The 23,642-nt window shown below is 39.9% G+C and overlaps 1 protein-coding gene across 2 annotated transcripts in view; it reads left to right on the forward strand.

Moving 5' to 3' along the window:
* ULK4 (unc-51 like kinase 4) overlaps positions 1–23,642 on the forward strand; it is a 616,362-nt gene that overhangs the window by 229,544 nt on the left and 363,176 nt on the right. For both annotated transcript variants that reach the window (XM_028107191.2, XM_028107192.2), the window contains exons 28-29: positions 21,951–22,002; positions 22,102–22,246. In XM_028107191.2, the coding sequence (XP_027962992.2) occupies positions 21,951–22,002; positions 22,102–22,246 (197 nt within the window). The remainder of the gene's footprint in view (positions 1–21,950; positions 22,003–22,101; positions 22,247–23,642) is intronic.

The raw sequence follows: 23,642 nt of genomic DNA on the forward strand, positions 1-23,642 counted from the left end.
TTAAGAGTTGGTAAGGATGTAGAGTGTGGAAATGTAAATTGGTACAGATACTTTGGAAAACAGGTAGTAGCTATTGAAGCTGAATATAGTATATCCCATGAGTCAGCAATTTCACCTCTAAATATACATTCAATAGAAACATGAGCATAGGGCACCTGGGTGGCTCAGTTGGTTAAGCGACTGCCTTCGGCTCAGGTCATGATCCTGGAGTTCCGGGATCGAGTCCCACATCGGGCTCCCTGCTCGGCGGGGAGTCTGCTTCTCCCTCTGATCCTCCCCCGTGTCATGTGCTCTCTCTCTCAAATAAAGTGAATAAAATCTTTAAAAAAAAAAAAAAAAGAAACATGAGCATATGTTCACTAAAGTACATACAGAAGGATGCTCGTAACTCCAAACAGGAAACTATCCAAATATCCATCATCAACAGTCTGATAGATAAATTATGGTTTAGTCCCATGATGGAATACTGTGTAGCAAAGGAAATGATTTATAGTTATACTTAAGAACATGGATAAATCTCACAATGTTAATAATGAGACAAATCTGGCAAATACAAAATATCATAGTACAGTTGCATTAAATTTTTTTTCATTTTTTTATTATGTTAATCACCATACATTACATCATTAGTTTTTGATGTAGTGTTCCATGATTCATTGTTTGTGCATAACACCCAGTGCTCCATGCAGAATGTGCCCTCTTTAATACCCATCACCAGGCTAACCCATCCCCCCACCCCCCTCCCCTCTAGAACCCTCAGTTTGTTTTTCAGAGTCCATCATCTCTCATGGTTCGTCTCCCCCTCTGACTTACTCCCCTTCATTCTTCCCCTCCTGCTATCATCTTCTTCTTCTTTTTTTTTAATATATATTGCATTATTTGTTTCAGAAGTACAGATCTGTGATTCAACAGTCTTGCACAATTCACAGCGCTCACCGTAGCACATACCCTCCCCAATGTCTATCACCCAGCCATCCCATCCCTCCCACCCCCCCACCACTCCAGCACCCTCAGTTTGTTTCCTGAGATTAAGAATTCCTCATATCAGTGAGGTCATATGATACATGTCTTTGTCTGATTGACTTATTTCACTCAGCATAACACCCTCCAGATCCATCCATGTTGTTGCAAATGGCAAGCTCTCATTCCTTTTGATGGCTGCATAATATTCCATTGTGTATATATACCACATCTTCTTTATCCATTCATCTGTCGATGGACATCTTGGCTCTTTCCACAGTTTGGCTATTGTGGACATTGCTGCTATAAACATTGGGGTGCACGTACCCCTTCGGATCCCTACATTTGTATCTTTGGGGTAAATACCCAGTAGCAGTTGCATTAAATTTAAAAACAGGTTTGTCTATTACAAATTAGGATAGTGGTTATTCCTGGGGCAGGCGGTGGCTGGAAGGGACTACAAGGGGGTTTTGTAGTCTGGTAAAGTCTCGTTTTGATCCAGGTGCTAGTTAACATGAGTCTGTTCATCTTGTGAAAGTTAACTGAGACATATGCCTAGGATTAATATACCTTTATGTATGTTATATTGAATTAAAAAGGTTACATAAATATAAAAATATTTTTCATAGATAAGTTAAAAAGTATTTAGATCTTGGCAAATATAAGCATTTTTTTGTTTTTTTGCAAAGTAACTAATATGAATTAGCATATCTATTAATCACTGGTATGGACTTGTATTCTGTATTAGTTTCCTATCGCTTCCGTAACAGATTATCAAAATTTAAGTGGCTTAAAACAACACAGATTTATTATGTTACGGTTTTGTAGGTCTGAAGTACAAAATAGGTCTTTAAGGTTAAAATCAAGATGTCAGCATACCTGTGTTCCTTTTGGAAGCAGTAAGGGAAAATTCTTTTTCCTTGCCTTTTCTGGCCTCCAGGGGCTGCCTGTATTCCTTAGCTTATGGCCCCTTCTTCCATCTTCAAGGATGGCAGTGTAGCACACTCTCTGACCTCTCCATTTTTTTTTTTTTTTCCTAGAGAGAATCTTAAGGAGGCTCTATGCCCGGTGCGGAGCCTGACGCGGGGATTGATCTCACAACCCTGAGATCATGATCTGAGCTGAAACCAAGAGTCAGACACTTAACCCGACTGAGCCACTCATGCGCCTCACTGGCCTTTGTTTTTGTTGACACATCTCTTTCTCTGATTCTGATCCTCCTTTCTCCCTCTTCTAAGGAGATCTTCTTACATTCAGCCTACCTGTCTGATCCAGGATAAAGACCTCAAGGTCCTTGACGTAATCATGTCTACAAAATCACTTCTGTGTAAGACCAGGAATGATCAGGTTTCAGGGATAAGGATGGTGGACATCTTTCTGTCCACCATCATTCTGTGTACCACAGATTCCTGTTTTTATCAGTGGCTTCATTACTAAAATTACTTTGGTGCTCAAATTATACCAGACTTGGCCAGTGTAAAGCCTTTCAAGTTGGCTGCTGTGTCCTTGTGACATACCCCATCATTTTTTGAGTGATTTTGTTTTAAACTTTCCGGCACAAGATCTTCTTGCTTCAGCTTCTAGCTTCCCTGCCCTGGCCCAGTCATTTCCCAGTCAGTTCTCTGAGGAGCCCTGGCTCCTTCTCATGGGAGGTGTCATTAGTTAGGGCCCTAAGTGTGCTCCTCCTTCCTAGGATGTCTGAGCTTGTAGGAAAGGTATACATAGAGCTAGGAAATGGATACATGTATATACACATATGAACACACATGATACATGCATGCTTGCATATACTTGTCTGTACACACACATATATGTATTTTGAAATCATGAGTTTACGTTAATCCCTTCAAATCCAGTCCTTGTCCACATGGTTCTTTCTTGCCTTCCCCCATTTCATATTTGTGTGTCCCTTCTTCCTTTGTAAAAATTCTGGCTTCCAACAACAACACATTCTCTCATTTGCTTAATTGTATAATGCATCTGAAATTATTCCAGAATTGCTTTACCCTCACCAATACAAAAACAAACCTAATGAAATCAGGGAATCGGGGAGGGAATTCCTACCTCTCCTCTGCCTCCCAGATGTCACCCAAGCAAGACTGGGGCTGTATACTCAATGCTGTGTTCATAAGGTACTGGGATTGGTTCCTTTCCTCCCCTTGTGTGTGGTTATCATGCTCATCTGAAATGCAGTTGATTTATTTTCAGTTTGCTTTCAGTTGTAGGTTTTCTTTTCCCCTTCCTATGCTTTTTGATTTTATTTTTTGAATATGCATAAGATTAACATGCTTCCAAAAGCCAAAGCTATAGAAAAAGATGTATTCAGAACAGGGTCACTTCCTTCCCCTGGGCATATATCCCTTTTGCCTTCCCTACTCTTACAGGTAGCTGGCTTCATTGTTTTCTGGTTTCTCCTTCAGTGTTTCTTTTTTGTGAAGAGAACAGATGTCTGCCTCTTTCTTATATAAAAGATAACATGCTATATTCTTGTGCACTTTACTTTTTCATTTCATAATGGATGTTGGAAATTACTCCATTTCAGTTCATAGAGCTCTTCCTGTTTCTTCATTGGATCAGTGTAGTACTCCACTGTGTGTACGTGGATCGTAGGTTATTCAACCCATCTCGTGTGTTAGGATGTTTAGGTAGTATCTAATATTTTTCAGTTATAAACAACCTCATGCATGTGCAGTTTCTTGTTGTTGGAGGTGTATCTTCAGGGCATATTTCCAGAGCAGTGATTGTGGGATCAAAGGATAAATGCCTAGGGTTTACTATTTTGCTTTCCTCCCAGTAGTATACGAGACTGCCTGTGTCTCCCAGTCCCGGTATTGCCAATAGCAAAGGCCAGTCTTCTGAAATTTTGTCACTCTCTTGTGCCTTGGGAATTCCTTAACATCTGTTTAGGTATTTAATATTGTAAAGAAGATTTAAGCAAGTTGTGTCTAGTTTTCCTAGTTGTTCTCCTCAAAAGGGGTGTTCTGTATGACCCGCTTTGCCATTAGCAGAGGTAGAATTCATGTCTTAGGCATGTTTTCCCTGTATGTCCAATTACTTCGTGTGAAGGATAGGGGACTGGCAGTTGGTGTGAACATGTTAATTACTGTGCTGTCAGAGGCACCAGATTTTCCAAGGCCTGCTGCAGTGAAGGAAGTGGTGATTAATTTTCAAATGTAGGATAAGAATTTTAATTGAGTGCCTAGAATAGTAAACTTCACTTTTCAAATGATGTACTTTCCTTTATAAAATTAAAAAAAAAATAGGAAAAACACCCCTCTACAGAGATAACAGTATGAAGCATACTTTCATCATAAATGATTATTTCAGAAATACACTTTCCATAGGTTAGGTTGTTGCTTTTTTCTTTGTGAAAAGAAGAAAATTTGAATATGGTTACATGGTTATTTACAGTTTAAAACTACTGAGCTGCATGTTCATCATTTCTCAAAATGGAAAATAAGTCTGTTAAATGATAAAGTATCACCTCGGCCATCAGTGGCTTTAAGAACAAGTGAAGTAAGGTTTAGCCATGGGAGTGTTACTTACATATTTCAATGCCTTTGTGATTGTTTAGCTTAAGTGTCCCAGCGCTGTCAGTAGCATCCCTAAGCCACAGGTGTTCATTACTTTTGGGACATTGAGGATCATTAGCGGCAACATGTGCATACATGCACACAGAGTTTTTGAATATAGGCTTTTGCCCAGTTTTGGAGCAAAGAAATAAAAAGTCCCTAGACTTGGGAATCTGTATTTTTTAAAAAAGTGATCTACAACTCTGTTTTTAGGACATGTCCTTAAATGACCTCCACCACAGACGAATGTCTTTGTTTAATAAGAAAGTAATGCTGCAAGCATTAATTAAATATTAAAATTCCTTGGATTGCTCTATACACAGGTGTATTATCTCTACAACTAAAATAAGTAACAAATGGTGGAATTTCATGATCAAAGTCATTAGTGCAGGGGAGCTTGATTAGAGTTGCAGTGGTATTTACTTAAATGGTGTTTATGTTTATAAATTCTGTGGAAGATTCTAGAAGAGGAGAGTGCTGATGAACAAACATCTAACTTCACAGCAGCAAAAGCTACTGTGAAGGTACTGTGTATTGTCTCCGATGGTTCAGTCTCTTGTTTTTAACAGGGAGACCTCGTACCAATGAACAAAGCCAACTGAAGGTGTAGAATAATTTCTTTGTCATACACAGCATCTGATATTGTTCTCATGGTTTCCTCGCTGTGACTTGAAAGTGATTTGGTAAAGAGGGTTTTTAGGTTTTTGCCCTTTTCCTCTCTTCTTTATTACTCTGCTGCATTGTTGCCATTTGGCATTGGATTGTCATGAAAGCATACCTTTATAATGTGACTTCTCAAAATGCAGATTGAGTTTTATCCTGAGTCAGACTGCATTCCCCATATATGATTTTAAAATCAAGAAGCATTCTGTAACATGATTAACCAGTAATCATTCTTTGTGTTGGTATGATACAGGATTTGAATTTCTCCGGTGCTAAGGGAACTTAGCTCCTGGTTTAGATAAAAATCAAGGGGTGTTATGTATAGAATTGTTGAATCATTATGTCATACACCTGAAACTAATGTTACACTGTATGTTAATTACACTGGAATTAAAATTACAAACTTAATAAAAAAAATCAGGGGGTGTTAAGAAAGAAAATAACACACGAGTGCTGTTTAAAAGTATATTTGGAAGAGAGAATGGACAGAGATCTCTGGGAGTGGTGTGGGTCTCAGATTATGTGGAGAGGGACATCCTCTTTGCATGTTTGGCAGTATGGTCTGCTGGAAGACCAAGAAGAGCTGTCACCTTGGAACATTTTCGTGGCTTTTTTATAACCATTAGACCATAGATGGGTCTGTATTGGACTTTTGCTTCCTTTGTAGGTGGGGATCTAGGAGCCGCCTCGAAGCCTGGATAGACAAGGGTGGGGGTGGCAGGATAAGTAAAATTTGCGTAAATAATGAACAGGCACTGGGGGGGGGTGAGTGAGAGAAGAAAAGAGGAAAAAAAGCAGGAACAAAGAGGGAGCCTAGAAGAGACAGGCAACAGGGCAGGATCCCCATAGCTTGTGGGGAGGCGGGGAGAAGGTTAGTAAAACAAAAAGGTGCAGGTGATTCAAACACAACTAAAAACCAGACGTTTAATATTTAATTGCAGATTGTCGGTGTTGATGTTATAAAATCTGCATCACCCCAAGCCCTCAGTGAAGTCCGGTGTACCTACTGACAACTTGTGAGATTTTAAATTCAGGCCTTAAAAAGGGACTATGTTCTGCATCTGTGTTCATATGGTACCATGAGGAAGGTGGAGATCAGGGAAGACCACCTGAATGATGACAAGCAGAGGCTGTGGATTCAGAGCTTGCTGTAGCAAAGAAGTCAGCACCATCACTTGCATTTGGCAGAGACTCAAAGGCGGGCAGAGGGTGTAAAAACTTTAGGGTAAAAAAAAAAAAATGGGAAGGCTGAAGGCATATCTTGGTTGGCATAGGGGAGCTGGAGGCAGACTAATGAGAAATAGGGCCTCCTATGAGATTGGTTAGGGGAGCATATTTGGCTTTCTCTGGCCAGTCTTGAGTTGGGGAGGGGAGTGAAGGGTGCAAAACACAGTGAAGCTGGCAGTCATCCACCACGCCCTGACAATCATGAGCTGATTGCAGCAGGTGTGATTTGGCTTCCTGCAGAGGCTGTGGGGCAGGGTCCTAATTGTCACAGATAGTCTGACCACCGTTCATCTGTATAGTCAGCCTCTCTGAAGCAAACAGCAGGAGAAGGTGAGAAGCTAATAAAATACTAGAGTAAGTAAAATCTTGGAGTTGGCACTGAAGCATGGGAAAGTAAATAAACCATTGTACATTCCTTGAAATCTGGGAGAGGACTGGAGATTTCTTATTCAGGCCTGAGAGTTTTATTTAAAATTAAAGTTTGGGGTGACCTCAGCTGACACCTAGGATACAAAGTCAAATTAGGTTTTTCTTTCCTTTCTTTTTTAAAAGAAATTGCCATTGTGTAGAACAAATACCTTTTATTTTATTTTTTTAAAGATTTTATTTATTTATTTGACAGAGAGAGACACAGCGAGAGAGGGAACACAAGCAGGGGGAGTGGGAGAGGGAGAAGCAGGCTTCCCGCGGAGCAGGGAGCCCGATGCAGGGCTCCATCCCAGGACCCTGGGATCATGACCTGAGCTGAAGGCAGATGCTTAACTGACTGGGCCACTGAGGCACCCGAACAAATACCTTTTAGGTTTCAAAACATTTTTTAAATATCCTATTCATATTAATGGGATGAATTAATATGAATAGAGTTATAGCAGTGATGTAATGAGTGGACCCCAAAAAACTTTTAAGTTTTTGATTTACTTACGTATTTATCACTCGTATATTTATAGTAAAGTACCTTTTATAAACCACCTCTTTAAAATAAAGCACCGAGAATACGCTAGTGAGCTAGAATCAGACCCTGCTCTAAAAAGGTTCAGTTTTGGTTGGGAGGAAGAGACCAGTGTGAAAAATTAAGTTGGACCACGCATGGTTTGAAGAGTGCTGTATTGGTGGTTTGCATGGGGTATAGCCAAGAGCCCTACTCAGTCTGACAGGGTCTGGAGAGGATTTTTAGAGATGATTTTATTCTTGAACTAAATCTTGAAGACATATGAGCATTAACGCCTGAGTGGGCTCCCAGGTGAGGAGTGGGTGTTACCAGCAGAGAAGTGTGAAATAATTTCATGAGTCATTTTAAGGTTTCTCCCTGTATTATTTTGAGATACTTAGAGTAATTTACTTGAAAATACTTAATCATAGAGGTATAAAATTACATGCATGAGTCGGTTTTAATGTCTGCCCCAGGAAAGGTCAGTTTGTATGTGAAGTACGCTATCATGAATGCACCCTCAATAGGTGGTTGGTTAGCATTTGAAAAGCTCTAATCAGAAGTTCACACCTGTCTTTATCTTGATGAAGCTTTTGTTAGAAGGATTCTTTTCTTTGGTGAAATGGGTCCATTTTTAAAGATGGACCCATGTGGATTGGCTGGAAATAATGGGCAAGTGGCCAACCCTTGGAAGGGTGCAAGAATACAGTGAGCCCAGCAGGGTGGAGTTCTTGGCTTCAACTCTGGTTTGTTCCTGCGTTTTGTACATTGGAAGCCTTTGGCAGTCTGGTGAAGTCTGTGAACTCATTCCTGGAAAGATTTTTTAAATGCATAAGGCAAAATAAATAAACTGCATAGGAATATGTAGGAAACCGTTTGTCCTGAAATACAGATACCAAGATATTTTTTTTTAAATTTTTTTATTGTTATGTTAATCACCATATATTACATCATTAGTTTTTGGTGCAGTGTTCCATGATTCATTGTTTGTTCATAACACCCAGTGCTCCATGCAGAACGTGCCCTCCTCAATACCCATCACCAGGCTCACCCATCCCCCTACCCCCCTCCCCTCTAGAACCCTCAGTTTGTTTTTCAGAGTCCATCATCTCTCATGGTTCGTCTCCGCCTCTGACATACTCCCCTTTTCTTCCTCTCCTGTTATCTTCTTCTTTTTCTTTTTTCTTAAAATATGTTGCGTTATTTGTTTCAGAAGTACAGATCTGTGATTCAACAGTCTTGCACAATTCACAGCGCTCACCGTAGCACATACCCTCCCCAATGTCTATCACCCAGCCACCCCATCCCCCCCACCCCCAACCACTCCAGTAACACTCAGTTTCTTTCCTGAGATTAAGAATTCCTCATATCAGTGAGGTCATGTGATACATGTCTTTCTCTGATTGACTTATTTCACTCAGCATAACACCCTCCAGTTCCATCCACGTCGTTGCAAATGGCAAGATCTCATTCCTTTTGATGGCTGCATAATATTCCATTGTGTATATATACCACTTCTTCTTTATCCATTCATCTGTCGATGGACATCTTGGCTCTTTCCACAGTTTGGCTATGGTGGATATTGCTGCTATAAACATTGGGGTACACATACCCCTTCGGGTCCCTACATTTGTATCTTTGGGGTAAAATCCCAGTAGTGCAATTGCTGGATCGAATGGTAGCTCTAATTTCAACTGTTTGAGGAACCTCCATACTGTTTTCCAGAGGGGTTGCACCAGCTTGCATTCCCACCAACAGTGTAGGAGGGTTCCCCTTTCTCCACATCCCCGCCAACATCTGTCATTCGCTGACTTGTTAATTTTAGCCATTCTGACGGGTGTGAGGTGGTATCTCATTGAGGTTTTGATTTGGATTTCCCTGATGCCGAGCGATGTTGAGCACTTTTTCATGTGCCTGTTGGCCATTTGGATGTCTTCTTTGGAGAAATGTCTGTTCATGTCTTCTGCCCATTTCTTGATTGGATTATTTGTTCTTTGGGTGTTGAGTTTGATAAGTTCTTTATAGATTTTGGATACTAGCCCTTTATCTGATATGTCATTTGCAAATATTTTCTCCCATTCTGTCGGTTGTCTTTTGGTTTTGTGGACTGTTTCTTTTGCTGTGCAAAAGCTTTTTATCTTGATGAAATCCCAATAGTTCATTTTTGCCCTGGCTTCCCGTGCCTTTGGTGATGTTTCTAGGAAGAAGTTGCTGCGGCTAAGGTCGAAAAGGTTGCTACCTGTGTTCTCCTTTAGGATTTTGATGGACTCCTGTCTCACGTTTAGGTCTTTCAACCATTTGGAGTCTATTTTTGTGTGTGGTGTAAGGAAATGGTCCAGTTTCATTCTTCTGCATGTGGCTGTCCAATTTTCCCAACACCATTTGTTGAAGAGACTGTCTTTTTGCCATTGGACATTCTTTCCTGCTTTGTCAAAGATTAGTTGACCATAGAGTTGAGGGTCCATTTCTGGGCTCTCGATTCTGTTCCATTGATCTATGTGTCTGTTTTTGTGCCAGTACCATACTGTCTTGATGATGACAGCTTTGTAATAGAGCTGGAAGTCCGGAATCGTGATGCCGCCAGCTTTGCTTTTCTTTTTCAGTATTCCTCTGGCTATTCTGGGTCTCTTCTGGTTCCATACAAATTTTAGGATTATTTGTTCCATTTCTTTGAAAAAAGTGGATGGTATTTTGATGGGGATTGCATTGAATGTGTAGATTGCTCTAGGTAGCATTGACATCTTCACAATGTTGATTCTCCCAATCCATGAGCATGGAACGTTTTTCCATTTCTTTGTGTCTTCTTCAATTTCTTTCATGAGTATTTTATAGTTTTCTGAGTACAGATCCTTTGCCTCTTTGGTTAGATTTATTCCTAGGTATCTAATGGTTTTGGGTGCAATTGTAAATGGGATCGACTCCTTGATTTGTCTCTCTTCTGTCTTGTTGTTGGTGTATAGGAATGCCACTGATTTCTGTGCATTGATTTTATATCCTGCTACTTTACTGAATTCCTGTATGAGTTCTAGCAGTTTTGGGGTGGAGTCTTTTGGGTTTTCCGCATAAACTATCATATCATCTGCAAAGAGTGAGAGTTTGACTTCCTCTTTGCCGATTTGGATGCCTTTGATTTCTTTTTGTTGTCTGATTGCTGTGGCTAGGACTTCTAATACTATGTTGAATAGCAGTGGTGAGAGTGGACATCCCTGCCGCGTTCCTGACCTTAGGGGAAAAGCTCTCAGCCTTTCCCCATTGAGAATGATATTCGCTGTAGGTTTTTCATAGATGGCTTTTATGATATTGAGGTATGTACCCTCTATACCTATACTCTGAAGAGTTTTGATCAAGAAAGGATGTTGTACTTTGTCAAATGCTTTTTCTGCATCTATTGAGAGGATCATATGATTCTTGCTCTTTCTTTTGTTAATGTATCGTATCACGTTGATTGATTTGCGGATGTTGAACCAGCCTTGCAGCCCAGGAATAAATCCCACTTGGTCATGGTGAATAATCCTTTTAATGTACTGTTGGATCCTATTGGCTAGTATTTTGGTGAGAATTTTTGCATCCATGTTCATCAAGTATATTGGTCTGTAATTCTCTTTTTTGATGGGGTCTTTGTCTGGTTTTGGGATCAAGGTAATGCTGGCCTCATAAAATGAGTTTGGAAGTTTCCCTTCCATTTCTATTTTTTGGAACAGTTTCAAGAGAATAGGTATTAATTCTTCTTGAAATGTCTGATAGAATTCCCCTGGGAAGCCATCTGGCCCTGGGCTTTTGTTTCTTGGGAGATTTTTGATGACTGTTTCAATTTCTTTAGTGGTTATAGGTCTGTTCAGGTTTTCTATTTCTTCCTGGTTCAATTTTGGTAGTTGATGCCTCTCTAGGAATGCACCCATTTCTTCCAGGTTATCTAATTTGCTGGCATAGAGTTGCTCATAATATGTTCTTATAATTGTTTGTATTTCTTTGGTGTTGGTTGTGATCTCTCCTCTTTCATTCATGATTTTGTTGATTTGTGTCATTTCTCTTTTCTTTTTGATAAGTCTGGCCAGGGGTTTATCAATCTTGTTAATTCTTTCAAAGAACCAGCTCCTAGTTTCGTTGATCTGTTCTACTGTTCTTTTGGTTTCTAGTTCATTGATTTCTGCTCTGATCTTTATGATTTCTCTTCTCCTGCTGGGTTTAGGCTTTATTTGCTGTTCTTTCTCCAGCTCCTTTAGGTGTAGGGTTAGGTTGTGTATTTGAGACCTTTCTTGTTTCTTGAGAAAGGCTTGTATTGCTATATACTTTCCTCTCAGGACTGCCTTTGCTGTATCCCAAAGATTTTGAACAGTTGTGTTTTCATTTTCATTGGTTTCCATGAATTTTTTAAATTCTTCTTTAATTTCTTGGTTGACCCATTCATTCTTTAGTAGGATGCTCTTTAGCCTCCATGTATTTGAGTTCTTTCCGACTTTCCTCTTGTGGTTGAGTTCTAGTTTCAAAGCATTGTGGTCTGAAAATATGCAGGGAATGATCCCAATCTTTTGGTACCAATTGAGACCTGATTTGTGACCTAGGATGTGATCAATTCTGGAGAATGTTCCATGGGCACTAGAGAAGAATGTGTATTCCTTTGCTTTGGGATGGAATGTTCTGAATATGTCTGTGAAGTCCATTTGGTCCAGTGTGTCATTTAAATCCTTTATTTCCTTGTTGATCTTTTGCTTAGATGATCTGTCCATTTCAGTCGGGGGGGTGTTAAAGTCCCCCACTATTATTGTATTGTTGTCAATGTGTTTCTTTGCTTTTGTTATTAATTGCCTTATATAATTGGCTGCTCCCATGTTCGGGGCATAGATATTTACAATTGTTAGATCTTCTTGTTGGATAGACCCTTTAAGTAGGATATAGTGTCCTTCCTCATCTCTTATTACAGTCTTTGTTTTAAAATCTAGTTTGTCTGATATAAGGATTGCCACCCCAGCTTTCTTTTGGTGTCCATTAGCATGGTAAATGGTTTTCCACCCCCTCACTTTCAATCTTGGGGTGTCTTTGGGTCTAAATGAGTCTCTTGCAGACAGCATATTGATGGGTCTTGTTTTTTAATCCAATCTGATAGCCTGCGTCTTTTGATTGGGGCATTTAGCCCATTTACATTCAGGGTAACTATTGAAAGGTATGAATTTAGTGCCATTGTATTACCTGTAAGGTGACTGTTAACTGTCTGTTGTCTGTGTTCGTTTCTGCTCTTTGCTGCTTTTAGGTTCTCTCTTTGCTTAGAGGACCCCTCTCAATATTTCTTGGAGGGCTGGTTTCGTGTTTGCAAATTCCTTTAGTTTTTGTTTGTTCTGGAAGCTTTTTATCTCTCCTTCTATTTTCAATGACAGCCTAGCTGGATATAGTATTCTTGGCTGCATATTTTTCTCGTTTAGTGCTCTGAAGATATCTTGCCAGTCCTTTCTGGCCTGCCAGGTCTCTGTGGATAGGTCTGTTGCCAATCTAATGTTTCTACCATTGTAGGTTACATATCTCTTCTCCCGAGCTGCTTTCAGGATTTTCTCTTTGTCTCTGAGACTCGTAAGTTTTACTATTAGATGTCGGGGTGTTGACCTATTTTTATTGATTTTGAGAGGGGTTCTCTGTGCCTCCTGGATTTTAATGCCTGTTTCCTTCCTCACATTAGGGAAGTTCTCTGCTATAATTTGCTCCAATATACCTTCTGCCCCTCTCTCTCTCTCTTCTTCTTCTGGGATCCCAATTATTCTAATGTTGTTTCGTCTTATCATATCACTTATCTCTCGAATTCTGCCCTCGTGATCCTGTAGTTGTTTCTCTCTCTTTTTCTCAGCCTCTTTATTTTCCATCATTTGGTCTTCTATATCGCTGATTCTCTCTTCTGCCTCATTTATCCTAGCATTTAGTGCCCCCATTTTTGATTGCACCTCATCAATAGCCTTTTTGATTTCGATTTGGTTAGATTTTAGTTCTTTTATTTCTCCAGAAAGGGTTTCTCTAATAACTTCCACGCTTTTTTCAAGCCCAGCTAGTATCTTTAAAGTCATGATTCTGAACTCTAGGTCCGACATCGTACTAATGTCCGTATTGAGTAGGTCCCTGGCTGACGGTACTACCTCTTGTTCTTTTTGCTGAGGTGATTTCTTTCGTCTTGTCATTTTGTCCAGAGGAGAATAGATGAATGAGAGAACAAAATGCTAACAGGTTTACAACGTCCCCAGCAAATATACTGTATACAAATCAGAAAAGACCTGAAACCAGGGGAAAAGAAAGGGAAAGAAAGAAAAAAGAAAGAGAAAAAGAAAAAAAAAGAAAAAAAAGATAAAAACAAAAACAAAACAATACAAAAAAGGCAGAATATGATCAAATATGATCAGGCTAGTGCATAGATCAGTGCCACACACTAGATTTTGGGCGTATTTTGGTCTGTTAGTAAAAAGTGCCTCCTAAAATTTTAAAGGAAGAAAGACATATATGTACAAAATAAGGGTTGATACAATGAAGGGATGGAAGATGACTGTAAAGATGAAAATTATAAAAGATCTTATAAAAGGACTTGGTAAGATAAGTTGTTTGAAAAAAGAAAGAAGATTTAAGAAAAAAAAAAAAAAGGAAAAAGGGAGAGAATGTGATCAGGCAGGAGACTAGAACAAAGCCATACACTAGTGATTTAGGGTATATTTTGATCTGTTAGAAGAAACTGTACCTCAAAATTTTAAAGAGAGAACAACTTATATATATATTCCAAAAATAAGGGTAACTACTATGAAGGGATAAAATATGACTATAAAAATGAAAAATAAAAAATGTTTTTTTTTTTTAAAAAGGGATTTATAAGATGTTGGTTGAAAAAGGGAAAAATAAAAATAAAAAAAAACAGTCAACAAAAATTAACTTTGATGAAATAATGAATCATGGTAAAAAAAAAAAAAAAAAAAAAGCCATGAATCTATGTGCAGTATTCCCCTAGCGCTGGAGTTCTCCTATTCTCCTTGATCGATCAACTTGGTCTTGGCTTGCTGGCTGTTTGTGCTGATCTTCTGGGGGAGGGGCCTGTTGCTGTGGTTTCCACATGTCTTTTCCGGAGGCAGAATTGCCCCGCCCTTGTCGGTCCGGGCTAAGGAAGCTGCTCGGGTTTGCTCTCAGGAGCTTTTGTTCCCTGCAAGCTCTCGGTACAGCTTTGGAGGACCAGGGCAGAAATGGTGGCCTCCCAATCTCCACTCGGAGGAGCTGAGAACTCGGGGCCCCGCTCCTCAGTGTGCCCCCAGAGAAAAGCAGTCACTTCCGTGTCCCCGGTCTCCGGCCGCACTCCGTGCTCACCCGGCCTGTGATCGAGCGTTGCTATCTCTGGCACCCGACCCCGCGCAGAGTCTCCAAACCCAGCAGATCCCTGCAGTGCGTTCCCGCACCGCTCCTCCCCGGGAAGGAAGGGGAGTCTCCCCGGATCTGCTGCTTGTTGGGTCCCTGCTGGGGGAGCCGTGCCCCGACTGAGCCGCAGATCACAGTTTATGGCCACCCCGAGCTGAGAGCCCGCGACTCTGCTCCGTCTCTGCAGCCGGCTTCCCTGCTCCGATACCTGGGAGCTCTGGCGCACTCAGGCACCCCCGGTCTTTCTGTGACCCCGAGGGTCCTGAGACCACACTGTCCCGGGAGGATTCCACCCCCCGCTTAGCCACTGCAGCGACGTCCCTCCGCGGAGCCGACTTCTAAAAGGTCCGATTTTGTGCTCCGCGGCTCTAGCACTTGCCAGAAGCGGCCGACGGAGGCCCCCTCCCCCGCCATCTATCCTCCCGAATATCGCCTCGGATTCACTTCTCCGCACGTCCTACCTTCCAGTAAGTGGTCGCTTCTCTGTTCAGAGAGTTGTTGCTACTCTCCTGTTCGATCTCCTGTTGAGTTCGTAGGTGTTCAGAATGGTTTGATCCCTATTCAGCTGGATTCCTGAGACCAGACGAAATCTAGGTCTCCTACTCCTCCGCCATCTTGCTCCGCCTCCGATACCAAGATATTTTTAAAAAAGAACAAATTCGCCTTGCTGCTGGGCCCAAGTAATCATCAATCCTGTTTCCAAGAGCCTTTTTCTGGGATGTTCCCCCACCCCCGCCACGCTCTGCTGCCTCACTTTGAGCACCCTTGGAGCCGTGGTCTTTTATTTTACAGCAGTCCCCCTCTGTCCCTCTCTGCATGAGTGACCTTGTGACTCCAGGGATTTGGGGCCAGAGGTTAGAATTTTTGCTCAATTTGTCATCATGAGTCAACCTGCTCTCTCAATTTAGAGTTGCTTTCTCATCTCTGACTGCTATCTTGTAGGTTATATCTCCAGGTAATCATTTTAAGGTTCATCTGAATGTTTTCAAAATAAATTCCGAGTAAATTACTCTAAATATCTCAAAAAGGAAAAAAAAAGGCTCAAGTCGTCATATGGATGGATCTCTAGGCCTTTTTTTTTTTTCCATCAAATTTACCACTTCAATAATTATTAAGTGTACAGCTCTGTGGCATTAAGTACATTCATGTTGCTGGGCGACCTCGACTACCATCTCCAGAACTTCTTCATCATCCCAAATAGAAATGCTGTACCCATTAAACAATAACCCCCACTCCCCCCCTCCCTGCCAGCCCCTCACAACCACTGATTCTATTTTCTGTTTCTTGACTGTCCAGGAAACTCATGTAAGTGGAATCATACAATACTTGTCCTTTTGCATTTGGCTTATTTCACTTACGGTAGTGTTCTCGCGGTTCATCCACATGTCGTAGTTTGTGTCAGAATCTCCTTCCTTTCTAAGGCTGAATAATGTTCCATTGCACAGGTATGCTGTGTTTTGTTTTTCAATTCATGCATAGATGGACATTTGATCCCCCAACCACTTTTCATACTTTAGTATGTCGTAGGGTTTTTTTCTGCTTTTTCTGTTTTTCTATGAGTTTATATAGACATGAACATTATATTTTTCTATAAACAGGATCATGTTATTTGTTTTATTCTACAGCTTGCCCTTTTAAAGTTTAAATCTAACTCTAAGCAGTTATTTATTTCAAGGACAGTGGCAACAACAAAATACACCTTCCCCTCTGCAGGAAACTCTGGCTCACCCACACATCCCAATTTATGTAATGTTAGTTATTCTACATTTGTGTTCATTTCCCTTCTAGCCCTTAGTAGCTATTAAGTTTTGATAGTGGTGGTGACAAAATCCCCGTACCTACATACAGCGAGCTCACTGAAATCATTTGTGTGTGTGTGTGTGTATTTCTGTGTGTAGAAATGTTGAATTGTTATCAGTTCTACAAATTTTTTTCTTAACATTTTGTTGAGAGGAGATACAGTAAGCCTTCTGATTTCTATGGGATTATATCAAAATGTTTTATTTTCTTAAATTTCTATTGTTAAATTTTCATTGTATTTTCTGCTAAAATTCTACTCCAAGAACTAAATAATATGTTTCTTTGCTCTATGCTCCAAAGTAACTAACATTTTAAAACTTTCACTGTTCTTTTTTTCTCAAATCATTGTATGCTTAATTTTAAGTCAGCGTTTTGCCAAAGGTATGTGGTCTTTTTCCTTGTTATGATTTAAAAACCAGTGATCTTTTCCTGAAAACCATTTATTATTTTGATTTATGAAGTTGTTAAATATAAATAAAATGGATGAAACTGTTTTTTAATTTTTATCTCCCTTGCTTTGCTCGAATTGCTAAACATCCAGACATTTTCAGTGTAATTTTATTTTTATTTTTCAGTTTGTGTCTTTATGGGTAGCTTTCATTTGATAATGTAATCAACTGTCATTTTTCAGCAAAAATATGAATTAAAGGTGAATAGTCAAATGATTTTCTGAATATTCTTGTAGTTTTTATTTACATATTATAGCAAGCATTTTATTTCTTCATTACCATCCTCTACCTATTATTTCTTCTAAAGGATCATTCTTTTTTTTTTTTTTTTAATAAAGGATCATTCTTAATTGGAAGGATTAAATTTATATCATCCTGGGATACATTTATAATTGCCTTCAGTCATTCAAAGGAAAACTTAATTAAAAAATTAAATGATATTAATATGAACTAGATTTCTTCTTTTAAAACTGATGAAATATATTTTTAATACTGAAATTTACATTTAGTATGTATTTAAGATTATAGGTATTGTTTCAGGCTACATAGTGTTATGTCGTCTAGGTCTTTTTGCAAGGTGATTGCTTTCATGAAATATAATGATGAGAGATTTACCCATTCCATTTTTGAACTCTTGAAATCAGATCTTCAGTGAGGATCTTTGAATGTGTCACATAGACGTGGAATTGCTAGGTTGTAAGGTGTGTTCATCTTCAGCTTTGGTTGGTGTCGTGAAATTCTTTATCCAAGTTGTTGTACCAATTTATTGATTTACTGTGGTATGTGAGTACCTATTTCACCCCAGTTTTGCAAGTTCTGGTATTAATATGGTTTCTTAACTGGATTTGTATAAATTGGTGTCTCAGTGTTCTAATTTTCATTTCTCTGATCATTAGTGGGTTTGTGTAGTTCTCACATGTTTGTTGGCTATTTGGGTATTCTCTTTTGTGAACCACTTGTTCCAGTTGTAGGGATTGTTCATCTTTTTCCCATTGATTTTTTTTTCTTGTATTCCACATATTAATCCATTGTCAGGTATGGAGATTGTAGAACTTTCTCCTAGCCAGTGGCTTTTCTTCTCATTTTGTTTATTGGGGACTCACCTGATACAAATGTTTTTTTTTTTTTTTAATTTCAGTTTGTACTTTTTAGATGTTATTTAAGAAGTCCTCTCCTACTTTAATGTCACAAACTGTTCTCGCATATTTTCCTTCAAAAGCCTTTCTTTTTAACTGTTAGATCTTTAATCGTCTTGTAATCATTTTTTTTTTTTTGGTATTCTTTGGTATTTTTTTTTTTTTTTACCAAATAGATAGCTAATTATACCTATACCCTTAAATGAATAGTCTGTATGTTTTTGTACTGTTGGTAATGTTCTCGCTGCCTCTTGCTGAGTTCCCACATATGTCTGTTTTGAGGCTCTCTATTATATTCCATAAATCTCTGTCTAGCCCTATGCTTGTACCACTTTACTTCCATTACAGTAAACCTGGAAACTTGGTAGGGTAAATCATCCCTGCCCACGACATCTTGAAAGTTCTCTTTTATTCTTGTTTCTGTCCTGTTGGTGAAAATCAACCTCTGTGCTCCAGAGCCAAAAGCCAGAGCAAAGGCAGAGTTGGTGTATAAAGTAGGAAGACAGTTTACTACTTTGCCAGGTGAAGGAGTCTGCAGCAGGGTAATGCCTCCAAGACTGCAAGTCCTCCCGGGGTAAAAGGCTGAGGGGTTTTATAGGAAAATACACGGTCTGGGTGGTTCCAATAGGAATCTGATACACATCCTACCGGCTGTCTTCATCATGTCCTCAAGGTGGTCTCATGACTAGCACTGGTGCAGCCATTACCATTAAGTATACATTGGGGTCCGTGAGGTGTCAGTATCAATACTGAGTTCCTGGAACAAAGGATTCTACAGAAAACCAAGTGAGGGGAAGGAAGAGAGTCTTCAAGAGTGAGGAAGAGGCAAATTTATTCAAAGTCAAGGCTTTTATTTTGCTCAAGCACTAGTGTGTCCCTCTTAATTGCCATCCATCTTTCTGTTTCTATAGCAGTATCACTACTTTTTTTTCAAAGAATTTATTTATTGGACAGAGAGAGACACACGGCAAGAGAGGGAACACAAGCAGGGGGAGTAGGAGAGGGAGAAGCAGACTCCTCGTTGAGCAGGGAGTCCAATGTGGGGCTCGATCCCAGGACCCCGGGATCATGACCTGAGCTGAAGGCAGATGCTTAACGACTGAGCCACCCAGGCGCCCTGCTACTTTCCAAATACAGTATGGAATCAATACGAGTTCATGAAAACCTTGGAATATACATTGGAACTATGGGTTAATTTGAGGAGAGTTGATCTCTCTGAGTCTTCTCATCAGTGACTAGGTGTTACCTTCATTTATTCTTTCTCTGATACAGAAATATGAGTTTCTGACTTGTATCATTTTTCTTCTCTCTGAAGAGTTTTTTTTTTTTTTTAAGATTTTATTTTCAAGTAATCTCTACATGCAATGTGGGGCTTGAACTCACAGTCCTAGATCAAGAGGCGCATGCTTCTCTGACTGAGCCAGTTGGGTGCTCCACTCTCTGAAGAACTTTTTAAAACATTTCTTGCAAGGCAGGTCTACTGGCGTGTGAGAAAATCTTTATTTCTCCTTTTACTTTTGAGGGATAATTTCACTCAGAATTCTAAGCTGGTGGCTTTTTTCTCTCAACTCTTTGAATATTTCACTCGAACATGACCTATCAGGTAAAACGAACTGAGATAAACGCGTCGTTAGTGTGAGATTGTACATGTGTGTGGCTTGAAGCCAGGTTGTGTCCACTGTTTGCTGAACCTGTGGTTTCAGAGGCTAAAATTCCCTCCAGCATCCTTGTGTTTGTCTCTCCTGTTGTTTTGGGTTTCCCTAATAACTCCTTCTGACATAAAACTTGTGTTTTGCAATTGTCTCAGTTGTAATCTGTGTTATTATACAGGAGCCCTGTTGATGTGGTGGTGGGAGGGGAAGCATCCGACAGTCCTATGGTTAGGATTCTTTTTGTTAGCCTGCGCATTTGGTCTGTGACCTTCGCAAGTACTTCTCAGTTGTTTCCCCCCACAGGAGAGACAGGGAGGCTTAGAGTGTGCTGAGGTTGGGTTTGTCCTTCCCAGGTCAGTTAGGTTCTGGTAAAGTAGTGTGCCCTGTGTCTAGGCCTTTGTTGAGGAGAAAAGAATGCTCTGAGCATGTTTCACAATGGTTATTTTTTCGTCCTTCTGCTGGGAGCATGGGGGGGTGGTTCCTCTGATTTTCATCCTGAGAATCTAGTGGGGATTCTGGGAAGTAAACTCTTGGGCATGTGGGGGCTCCACTAAGGCTGGGCTCTAGGAATTTTTATCCCCCAAGCTCAGGCTCCAACGATTAGGTTACCCTTCCAGTTTTTGTACCAGCTGCTGGCTCCAGTGGCGATTCATGCTCCTATTAAGCTGTGATTTTCTTTATTTGCCTGGCTCTCTTCAGTGTTTGTGGCAGCAGTTTGTTCCGTGACCTCAGTTCTCTGATGTGCCTGACAGGAGTTGTTGATTTTGTTTGTTTAGCATTTTTCTTGTTGTAAGGATTGTTGTGACAACTTCCAAGCTTTTTTCAGAAGTCTATCAATGGCAATCATACCTGTAAATATTTTCTACATTTTTTTTTCTGTAGAAGTCATAATATCACTGACACCTTAGAATTTAATTGGTGTTGTAGATTGTATCTTAATTATGTTATTTAATTGGTTATTGTAGGCATATAGGAATACTGTTGATTTTTGTCTGCTCATCTTCTGACGATCTTGCTTTTTGAACGTGCTTCACTGTATTTCAAACTTGAATTGGACATTTAGATCAATAATGCCAGTCCCCCTTCTCTAAAACCTTTAAGATGGGTGTTGATCATGTTGATAGGTGTTAATAGTAGGATATATTTCTTTCCTTTGCATGGTTTTTGCTTTTGACATAACTGCGAGTTTAGAGGTGTCGAAGATTCCTCAGTGGAGCACGATGTCTGTGCTTTGGGTGATGTGACATCACTTAATGGAAGAGGATAAACAAAACATCTCTGGTTCTTAGGGTTCTTGAACAAATATAAGATAGAGATGAGCTTATTACATAAGGTGGAGCTAGAATAGATGGGCTGCTACCCATGTGTGGAGATCTTTACCTATGTGAAGCTTCCTTTCATTGGTTTGGACAGCAAGATGGTATTGTTGGGCTGTGACAGGCGTCTCCTGCCCTCTTATCAGTGTAGAGAGAACAAATACATATTTCAGGGTCAGTAATAAATTCAGTTGTAAACAACAGGAATTTTGTTTATTGTCACCAAAATAGTTCATCAAATGAGGGAGTAGGTTTCCAAATTAGATTGTGCAAACAATTTGTCCCTCATTGTTCGTTTTCATCCAGAGGAATAAATTTGTTATTTTGGAGTAGGTTTCAAACCATATTTGTTTGTGCTCTGTCTGAAATAACAAGGAAATTCTAGAGGTGATTTGTGTAGGATTTACATCTTTTGAATCAGTTTCTAAAAACACCCAAGATTAACTTGTCACTGCTCTTTGATGTTTTTAATAAAGCATGAGGATTGGGTGACTCCTTTTTCCCCAATATTTTGATTGTGTAGTTTAAACCTGAGTAAGGATCACCAGCTTCTATATATTAATTTGGTGGTTTAATGTCAACCCATGCCAACCAGATTTTGTGTTATATAGTAAAGTTCCTTTTATAAACCTTGAAGGTTTGATAAATTACTGTTTTGGTGATCATAATGTCATTTTGACCTGAGGACTTTTTCAGAGTTAAATGAGCTTGGTGGTTTATTAAATGCCATGCAGAGTTTAAATCCAGGATAAATTTAGCCATTGATTTTCCCCCTCTTTTTATTAGTGATTCTGTCAGTGCAAAAAGCACAGATAGTAGTTAATACTAGTTTTGTGATTAAAAAGATTGGAATCAAGTCTTTTATGTCTTTTCTTTAAGGTTGTTGATTATATCCTGCCACCCTTGGTCTCCTTGGTTCAGAGCCAAAATGGTAAGTGTGACCACATCAAGGAGAATGCCATTAGGTACACATTCAGTTTTCATTCTCTCTCCATGTACTCACATTCTTGGCATTTTTTTTTCTTTCAAGTGGAGTGGAGACTCTTCAGCTTGCGGTTGCTCTCAGAAACCACATCTCTACTCGTGAACCAGGAGGCTGGGGATGGCAAGAAGGAGGAGAATGTTGACTTTGACAGCAATCTTCTGGCTCTCATTAGAGACGTCTTACTTCCCCAGTAAGTCCCACGTGCTGCATTCACGCAGAGAAGGGTAGGATGTCCAGGATGCTTCTGTCAAACTAGGTCCAGTGATGGGGTTGGGGTCTTGGTGTCCTATGCTACTACATTGCAGAGAATCCAGGAGAATCCATTTAGCGCCTTCCCTGTTTTCCCTAAGGCACATGACTCTGAAGTTATGCAGATTTACAGGTATTCGTGGCCAGAGGGGTAAGGTTTATTATTCAAGGTCAACATTACAAGACTTATTGGAACATGGAATCAGGACATTTCCTGGCTCTGCTCCAGAATAATGGAGATGAAAGAAATCTTCTATCACCCCAAACTCTTGGAATGGAAATTAAGCTTATTTACAAATAGGGTATTTTGGCAGGGATAGGGTATCGTGCTAGAAAAAGTAATGACTACTAATTAACAGGATGGGGTTATCTTTTTCCTTTGACTCCGTGGTTCACATGGCAAACACACAGGAGGGTGATGACTGAGAGGACCCATTGCAAACATGTGAGACTCTAAAATGACATTCTTATAACTGAGGGACACTGAAGTGTTTTCTCCCCCACTGTGAGTCTTATCAAACAAAAGTACAGGGCTACCTTGTTTTATTATGCTTTGCTTCATTGTGCTTTAGAGATGTTGCATCTTTCACAATTGAAGGTCAACCCTCTGTCGAGCAAGTCTATTGGCACCATTTTTTCCAGTAGTATTTGCTCACTTCGTGTCTCTGGGTTACATTTTGGTAATCCTCACAATGTTTCAAACTATTATTATTATATTATGTTGGTCTGTGATCAGTGATTATGACTTGCTGAAAGCTCAGGTGATGTTAGCCTTTTTTAGTAATAAAGTTTTTTTAAATCAAGATACGTGCATTTTTTTTTAGAATAATGCTGTTGCACACTTAATAGACTATTTAGTATAGTGTAAATTAACTTTTATATGAGCTGGAAAACCAAAAAGTTCATTTGACCTGTTTTCTTGCCGCATTTGCTTTACTGTGGTGATCTGGAACAGAACCCACAATATCTCCGAAGTATGCCTGGAACTAAAGATGAAAAACATATGCCGGATATCACTATTAAAGAAAAGATGACAGAATTCAGCAGATGCTGGATTGCATGTCCTGCATTGGTGTGCCTGCCGGCTCCCAGCTGCCTTAAGGGCCCCGGGCTGTCTGAGCTCAGTAGGTTTTTAGGAGCAGCAGTTTCACCCAATGCTCCCCTCCGTTTGTTCCACTTTTCCTGATCACCGGTTCTCATGTAAGAAAAGATTCATTTCCACACTGTGTAGCTGCCAGATCTGATCATATTCCGAAGTACTCAACCCCTCATCATCGGTTTTAGAAGGTTCATTTTATGAAGTGCTTGGCCAGTGTGTATGAGCCTCCTGGTGGCGG

Source organism: Eumetopias jubatus, unplaced genomic scaffold (genome assembly GCF_037043125.1).
Source record: "Eumetopias jubatus isolate StellerSeaLion01/CBP00866 unplaced genomic scaffold, mEumJub1_p1.0 scaffold_1, whole genome shotgun sequence".
Classification (NCBI taxonomy): Eukaryota; Metazoa; Chordata; class Mammalia; order Carnivora; family Otariidae; genus Eumetopias; species Eumetopias jubatus.